Source organism: Cupressus sempervirens, chromosome 8 (assembly GCF_028749045.1).
Source record: "Cupressus sempervirens isolate cs-2001-9-10 chromosome 8, ASM2874904v1, whole genome shotgun sequence".
In the NCBI taxonomy this organism is placed as follows: domain Eukaryota; kingdom Viridiplantae; phylum Streptophyta; class Pinopsida; order Cupressales; family Cupressaceae; genus Cupressus; species Cupressus sempervirens.
Genome location: NC_143125.1, coordinates 681,864,343 through 681,873,735, shown reverse-complemented (window position 1 = coordinate 681,873,735; position 9,393 = coordinate 681,864,343). Strand labels below are relative to the sequence as shown.

At 31.7% G+C, this 9,393-nt stretch overlaps 1 protein-coding gene across 1 annotated transcript; it reads left to right on the top strand.

Annotated features, from left to right (window-relative positions):
- Nucleotides 1-970: 970 nt before the first annotated feature.
- On the top strand, nt 971-7,557 carry LOC149544292 (protein NRT1/ PTR FAMILY 8.1-like). The gene is made up of 6 exons (XM_089798771.1): nt 971-1,052; nt 1,138-1,255; nt 5,076-5,253; nt 5,416-5,633; nt 5,742-6,295; nt 6,375-7,557. The coding sequence occupies exons 2-6, from the start codon at nt 1,160-1,162 to the stop codon at nt 7,225-7,227; spliced, it is 1,899 nt and encodes a 632-aa protein (XP_089654897.1). The 5' UTR covers nt 971-1,052; nt 1,138-1,159; the 3' UTR covers nt 7,228-7,557.
- The last annotated feature ends 1,836 nt before the right edge of the window (nt 7,558-9,393 follow it).

Sequence of the window (9,393 nt, the reverse complement as noted above, 5' to 3'; positions counted from 1 at the left end):
ATATATATATATATATATATATATATATATATATATATATATATATATATACATATGTATATATATGTATATATACATATGTATATATATGTATATGTATGTATGTATATTTATATCTGTATGTATGTATACATGTACATACATACATACATATGTACATATATATATGTATTATGTATGTATGTATAGATATATATATGTATGTATGTATGTATACATACATACATACATACATATACATACATACATAATATATATATATATATATATATATATACATATGTATGTATGTATATATATATATACATACATACATACATACATATGTACATATATATATATATGTACATATGTATGTATGTATGTATGTATACATACATACATATATATATGTACATATGTATGTATGTATGTATACATACATACATATATATATTTATATACATACATATGTGTGTGTGTATGTATACATACATATATATATTATATTATGTATGTATGTATGTATGTATGTATGTATGTATATATGAACTTATATAAAACCTGTTGGAAAAAAAATATACAACAAAATCTCAATGCGTATATATATGTGTGTGTGTTTGTGTGTATTTATATATACAAGTATTTGCGTATATATAAATATATACACCTATATGTCAAAAAAATGAAAATAAAATAATAAATATAATAATTATAATAATAATAATAATATTATCAATAATAATAATAAAATAAATCACTAAATAGAAATAAATAAATAAGAAATAAAATCCTAAGCTACTAATGAGCAGACCAAACAGATATATAAAAATATAAAAACAAGAAAAAAAAAGAAATAAAAATAAAAAATAAATAATAAATATAAAAATAAATAAATAAATGAAAATAAAAATAAATAAATAAATAAATGAAAATTAACAATTAAAATAGACCTAAAACTCAAAAGAGCAATCCAGATAAATATAAATTAAAAAAAACAAAAAAAACACAAACACGAGCGGAAGAGAACATTTTGCTTTCCACAAGCCTTTCCAACCACACGATGAATCTAAGTAAGATGCAGCGATTCAATGATTCTATTTGTATATAATTTTTTTCAGTAGGAACTGATCATCAAAATCTGAATATTCTGTTCAGTTTTGTTAAGATTTATCAATCCATGCCGGCTAATGCTGATATTGGGTTCTCAAATGGATCTTTCGCAAACAAAGTAGACATGGCAGATGATGATCATGGCAACCCAGCTAGGAGCAGGGTATGAACTTTCATAACTTTTTTTCCCCTGAAAACTGGCAGATTAGATCTTCCAGGACTGCTTTGAAGTGAATGTTTTACTAAATGGTTAAGATGCATTTCAATGGAGTTAACGTAATGACTGTAAAACACACAGTTTGATTATTCTCTTTCTCACTTTAGTCTGAACCCTTCATTAAAAAAAGAAAAGAAAAGTTCCAGTTGTAATTTTTTTTTTAGTATTGATAAACAAGGGCTGAAAACAGGGCTTTCATGGTTAAGAACGTTTTGAAATGCCTAATAATTAAGACCAAGTGAGAAGCTAGATTTAGTAGAAATTTTAGAGAATTAAAAATCTTTGATTAGGCCTTTTCTGCATAAAATTCTATTTTTGAAGGGTGTTTTTCAGACTCAGCTGTCTTTTCCTATAATATTATTATTTTTTTGGAACATATAGAAACTCACACAGGATAACTTCAAAATATTTATCAACAAATTTGTCAGTACCTAGAAACATTTATCAATCCTTTGTCACAATTTAAAATCAAATTTTCCGGGGGATGTCCATGCCATTTGCGTATGTATCAATGCATCCACCTCATGGGCCAGTTGTGTATTCACACTGGCATCATCTGTTGCTCGGCCGGCAGTGAATCTTGTTTAGTTATTTAACCGTTTTAAAGAGGAAATCATACGAGTTTCTTGGAAATGATAACACAAGGATCTGAACTGTAGTTTTGTAGAAAGGATTAAAGGATTAGAAAATAGTGAATGATGGATTCCAAGAATGGAGAGAACGAAGCATTGGCTGTTTCCAAACAACACCATGCGAATGGCCTTAACGAGGTACAAGTCATTCATCAGCAGGTTTTAAATTTTCAGTCTCCTACGTATTTATAAATGTGGTATTGGGTTTAAACTATGTTTCTCAAGCTTTAAATGTCCATGATATCCACTGCTAATGCACAATCATGACTATGGTTCCAGAATCATGTCGATTTTGTTCTCTTTTCGGTATGGGGGAACATATAAAAGCCAGCAGGCATGAATAAAGACTTATTAATTGGGTCTTCAAGCCCAAGGTCAAATGTATTAATGTCCACAAATGATTATAATAGGTCAATTAGGACTGTAAATATAGATCGAGCTTAGAATATAAAATAGGAGCCTTCAAAGGGCTTCCAACGAACTGTTTATGAAAATCCTCACAAACCTTTTCTCTAATGAATATCTTCAACATACTGGGAACCAGTGGAGATGGGTTTATAATAACTTTTATTGAATTATGGGAGAGGAAATGCTAGTGGTCTAGTTCTAGGAGGCCAAATTATTATAAACAAGCTATCAAGATGATGCAGGGGCATCCGTCACATGAAGATATTTTGAAAATTCTAGATTATTATACTGTAACATGGCTTGGTAAGCCATTTCAATAGTTTTGAATTAGTCATGATACATTTTTTAGTCTCTTTATTGTAACTAGAACTTAATCTAATTGATGTTGAAATCTGTTAGAGAGTCAGTTATAAAGTTAGTTATTGGATTGTGTTCTCTTCAAGATCTTTATCTCTACAATAGAAAACTAAAAAGGTAGTGGTGAAGTAAGATAGCGTAGAATAGAGGATAAAGAGAAATCGATGTAATCAATCGAATACAAAAAGAATGAATAAAATAGACTTTTGTATTTACATCCGATTTCTCTTGACTGTGCGGATTTAAGAAGGTTATGTATTGTATTGGAAGCCTCTGTTATTTGCTGTTGGTTCAATGATTCAAATTTATTAATATTTTCATCAGTGAGATCATGAATTTCTTTGTCAAGCATCATTGGTTATACAATGAGTTATATTTGATTGCTTGAAATTTATTTGTTGATGTCAGTGCATAGAAGTTTGATTGGGCTCATTCATCATTTTGCTGCGTTCTCCACATCACAAGATCACTTATTTCCTACGTGACACAGGAATTAAATTTTCTTTTACATATACTGCCTTTCAGAGTTTAAAACAAAGCAAATTTCAGAGGAAATTGCTGAGTATTGACTGAAATGATTAGTTTGCAAATGATTTTGGACCCTTTTCAAATTAAAAAAATCATTACAAAATCGTGCCTTTAGATTTTAAAATAAAGCAAACTTCAGAGGAAATTGCTTAGTATTCCAAGTGAATGAAATGATCAGTTTGGGTAATTTTGAAAGTGATTTTGAAGCCATTTATATTCAAATTAATTAATTTTATTTTAATGCAAATTCTGCTTATTAAAACAAAGCTATTTTAAGAGGAAATTGCTTAAAATTCTTAGTGCCTAAAATGATCAGTTTGGGCAGTTTGAAAGTGTTTTTAAACCCTAGATATCTTCAAAGCATGAAGATAGTTATAGTATATAAGGTATTGTCTGAAACATATAGACTGTTCAACATATAAGGTATTGTCTTCATCAAGCACCCAGAATTGACAGTTTGCTGCTCGTTAAGGTCGGACAATTAATTGCAGATTTATCTCTGTGTTTAGCTCTGCGAATCAGTACTGCAGTTATCTATTAAATAGATAAAAGTTATTTTGTTATGAATAATCTGCCATCAATTGAAAGAAACGTTATAGATTTCGTTATACAAATGCTCTCCAGATGCGCCCAGATGCTGTCTGGGTTCTCTTCGGATGCTCTCGGACGCATCCCGAGCACATCCACAGGCGCTGGAAGAGCTTCCTATGCACATCGGTGTAGCACCGAAATGCATCCACGCATCCTTAAGCACCGAAACACATCCACGCATCCGAGGAATTCCTGAACGCACCGGTATCTTTGGATATAAGGCTACTCATCTAGATGACACCGGGACGCTATAGAGTTCCATCTCCTCTTCACTTGGGGAGTACACTAGTTTCACAAACTTTCTATGGTGCATCCTATATGGTGTTGTCTAAAGCTATACATAATGTTTTTAAATATCCATCGTCATGGCTAAAGAAAAACATTGCAGCATGATCAATCAAAACAAGGTAGCACTGCAAATTTATATAGACGTCAATTCCTACAGGAAATAAATTTGGCATTTAAAACTTGGAATTTAGAATGAGATATGGTTCTATGCATCTTTAGTAAAATTTATCTTGACAGACAAGATGCTTTTAAAAGGTAAGGAGAATCTGAAATTTGTAGAATCAATTTCTTTTAAAATCTTACTGGGGTGGATGGTTAAAGGAAATGGCATGGTTACTCTTCTATTTTGAACTTTATGGAATTGAAGCATCTACAAATGGTTCTTGTTGCCATTTCATTCAGTCTAAGTTGGTTGTCAAACATATGAAGTAGGATATATCTTAAACCGAAACAATGGCATCAACAGGATACATCTTATCAAATATGTCATCCACACTTAATCGCTGTCCCAAAGAGGAATTAGTACGGACGCAACTCTACATAACAATCACATATTATTATAAGTTTTTGAAAATAAAAAAGCTAGTTGGCCTGCCAAGTCAATTGCTAACCATTTTTTCCCATTATTTAACTGTGAGAAGGAGTTGACCAGCATACTATGTGTACTTCCTATTCTTAAAAATATGCAAAACTGTATCAATGATTAGTCCTTCCACTATGAATTACGATAGATCGGTGGTGGTATTCACTGCAAATAAGGGAACGAGAGAACATCTGAACTACCTAAATTCAAGCTGAAACATAATATTGAGAACCTTAAAATGAATTGGCTTTTTCATGCGCTTTTGCAAGATTTGGGTGAATATCAAATCTATTGCTCTCACCTCTAATACAGAACTTGTATCAAATGCGAAGTCTTCTAATGTGTTGTGGATTTCTGATAAGTTTCAAATGCATATTAGGGCGAAACTCAAGAGAAACGGCCAAGGAAAATGATTGGTTGTTTCTCACTGAGCAAGACATCAAGAGTGCAATTGCATTCGGATGAGGACTATACTCAGGATGGCTCACTGGACATTCATGGAAACCCTGCCGTCAAGAGCAAATCAGGGAACTGGAAGGCATGCCCATTTATACTGGGTATGAATTTCAAACTTGAATCCAGCAACACAAATTTTTCTACAAGAAGCCAACATTCTTAGATCCATTATTTAAGACAGCAAATTTTATATATTAAATTTTGTAGTTTTGGCCAATCTTGTGATCTTGTCACCTAAGGTTATTAGCTTATTGTTCTGACAGGAAACGAATGCTCTGAGAGATTGGCATACTATGGAATGTCTTCAAACATGTCGGTCTATTTTACAACAAGATTCCATTTTGGTAATTCTTCAGCAACAAAAGCCAACAGCAACTGGTCTGGAACATGTTTTATAACACCCTTGATTGGGGCTTTTCTGGCTGATTCATATCTGGGGAGATACTGGACAATTGTTATATTCTCTATAGTGTATTTCATTGTAAGTTTGTATTCCTATTTATACACATAAAGTTATTTTTCATTCTTAACAATCCCAAGCTCTCAAAATCAGTAGGTTAATGGAAGGTAACCATGTAACTATTTGCAGGGAATGGTATTGTTGACTTTAACTGCTTCCGTGCCTAAGCTTCAGCCTCCTTGCAAAGAAGGAGTTAAATGCTATGTCTCGACAGCCCAACTCAGTGTTTTCTTCCTCTCACTTTATCTAATTGCACTAGGAACTGGTGGAATTAAGCCTTGCGTATCATCATTTGGGGCTGACCAATTTGATGAGACCGACGAGGTAGAAAAGAAAAAGAAGAGTTCATTTTTCAACTGGTTTTATTTTTCAATAAACATTGGCTCTCTCATAGCTTCGAGTGTTCTTGTTTATATCCAAGTAAATGTTGGCTGGGGATTAGGCTTTGGAATTCCTGCTGCGGCCATGGGAATAGCAATCTGTATTTTCTTAATAGGCACCCCTCTATACCGACATCAAAGACCGGGAGGAAGTTCCCTGACTCGGATAATACAGGTGATAGTTGCTTCATTTAGAAAATGGCACGAGAAGGTTCCAGATGAAAAGTCTTTGCTATATGAAGCTCTAGACAATGAATCGGTCATTGAAGGGAGCAGGAAACTCGCTCACACAGACAAATTTCTGTAAGATTACTATTTTTCTCAAGATCCTTTTCCTGCAAGATATATAGAATATGAATTGACAGACACTGTATTCCTACAGATTCTTTGACAAAGCTGCAATAGAGACACCAAGTGATAAAAATCACTCTGGCTCCATCAGTCCATGGCGTCTCTGCACCGTGACCCAAGTTGAGGAGTTGAAATCTATTATTCGCATTCTGCCAATTTGGGCTACTGGGATCGTAGTTGCTGCTGTCTACAGTCAGATGAGTAATTTGTTTGTTTTGTTAGGGCAGGTCATGAATGTTCAAATGGGACCTAATTTTGAAATTCCATCTGCATCGTTAAGCGTATTTGATCCACTTAGTGTGCTATTGTGGGTTCCAATTTATGACCGTTTTATTGTACCGACTGCACGTAAGTATACAGGCCATGACAGGGGCTTTACCCAACTCCAGCGTATGGGTATTGGCTTGGTCATCTCCATTTTTTCAATGGTGGTTGCTGCCATTGTTGAAATCAAGAGACTTGACATGGCAAAAGAACATAAATTCTTTAAGAATGAAAAACAAAGGGTTGACATGAGCATCTTTTGGCTAATTCCTCAGTACTTCTTGATAGGTGCTGCAGAAGTGTTCACCTTCATTGGGCAACTTGAATTCTTCTATGACCAAGCTCCTGATGCTATGCGGAGCTTATGCAGTGCACTTTCACTTACAACAGTGGCCTTAGGGAATTACTTGAACAGTCTGCTAGTAACTATTGTGTCTAGCATTACAGCCAAGCATGGAAAGAGTGGATGGATTCCTCAAGATAACTTAAACAATGGTCATGTAGATTACTTCTTTTGGCTTCTGGCCATCCTTAGCTTCATCAACATGCTAGTCTATCTGGTTATTGCACAATGGTACACGTACAAGAGGCCTACTGGAGAAGTCCACATCACCAAGTAAACTGCATAGACAGGAAAAACTTTGTTCTATTCTCAAAGTAAAAAGTTTCACAGAGAAACAAAAAAGCAGATGCAGGCGTTATTTTCTTTTTGTCTTTGTAACAGGCTTCTGATATATACAGGATGCATTCCCCACCATTGGCTTAATGTACAGAACTGTGACATGCTTTAATTAAGCAAACCTGTTTAACAGTAAGCCAGCTTATTTCATCTTTCCTACCAAATGTCGAGATGTAATTTTACACTCAAAACTGTTTGTGACATGAAAGTTGTACTTCATCTGCAAATTATTCATTATAGAGTAACAGTACATTTTGACTGCTTCGAGAAATTATTCTAAGACCACTATTTTCTTAAAAACTACAGTCTGTTTTTAAAGATATTTAGAGGCATAAATTATTTAGCCGTGATTCCACTTTTAATTCTTGTTTTGGTAATTATTAATTATTATCTTCAATTTAATTTAATTTAATTTTTTTTCTATTTTTTTAAAAAATTATTTCTGATCCACATTAGCTATGTTGTGATCTCTATTTATTTAACTTTTGATTTTTTAAAGTTGATTTAGATTTTAGTTTTTAAATTGTTTTAAATTATTTTTTATAAAAGTTTAATTCTGTTTTAAATATTATTTATTAGTTTCTATAGTTTATTTAGTCAATTCAATATTTATTAGATATGTTGCTATTTTTTCATATTATTATTTTTGTTTTTGTTATTAATTTTTGTTTTTTTAAAATCATTTTTTTTTCATATTTGATAAATTGAATTTTAAATAAATAATATTTATTAATCTATTTAAAATATTTTAGTAAATATTATGTTGTTTAAATTGAAAATTATTAATAATCTAATTTGTTTACATAAGATTATATTTTAAATCTCCATTTTAACCTATTTTTTAATTTCTCTAAAAATAATTACTTGTGATATGATCTCATTTTGAGATCTCTATTTATTTAACTTTTGATTTTTAAAATTGATTTAAGTTTTAGTTTTTGCATCATTTTAAATTTATTTTTTATATTAGTTTATTTTTTTCTTTAAGTATCATTTTTTAGTTTCTATAATTTATTTAGTCATAAATATTTGTTACAGATGTTATTTTTTTTATTTTTATTTTTTATTTTTCTTATTAATTTTTTATAAGAATTTTTTTATGGGATTTTTAATTTTTTTTTTTCATATTTGATAAATTGAATTTGAATAAATAATATTTACTAATCTATTTAAAATATTTTAGTAAATATGATGTTATTTAAATTGAAAATTAATAAATAATCATACAAAGGCATGCAACTGCTAGTTTAATTATTATCAGATTTGAATATAATTGTTAAAAAAAGGTTATTAATATATGTATTGTAAGATAATTTTGATACAAATGCATCTTTCGAAGATAGTGAGAGAAACAATTGTTCAAACCGTTGGCATGATGGCAATGATCAGATTGGCTTTTACTCCAACTCCCTGCAGAGGTGTCAAAATGGAAGTGGGACTTGTTTTGATGCATTACACACTTAACAGAAAGTTGGCTGCACTTTTGGCTGAGTTACTGTTTTTCCTTGCATTTTACTATTTGTGTTCTATTGGTTTTCTTTGATTGAGAAACTTCTCTGCCCACATTGATCTGTGCAAGTGAGCATTTATAAGCATTTATTATCCGAGATGTAACACTTCCAGCAATAAAACTGTGAGATCAATCACTACTGCTCAAAGAGGATGAGAGAAGTACATGTATTTTTCTTCGATCTGCTTTCTTCATAATACTTCTTTTAAGGGTTTTTCAGTTTTCCTACCTTCATTCTAGTGCGCCTTTTATTCTCTTGTAATCTTAAAAAAAATAAAATTATGCTTTCTATTTGACCACCAGGATATCCATCCCCATTTTCGAGGCAAAATTCATGGAAATGAAGTGAATGCTTCAATTCATAGTTTCAAGATGAATTTCAAAAGGATCAATACTGACGGAGCCACAACAAATCTTGATAGTTGGGAATAATATGTGAAATCAAGCCTCGTGTGGTCCCAATCTCATGCCAACTTTAGGAAGCAACGCATAAACCAAAATTTGAGACTTTGAAAAGAGTTCAAAACAATTTTCACGGTATGATTTCACCCTCACAGATACATGTAATCATCATCCACAGCTTGATTCCTTTCCACC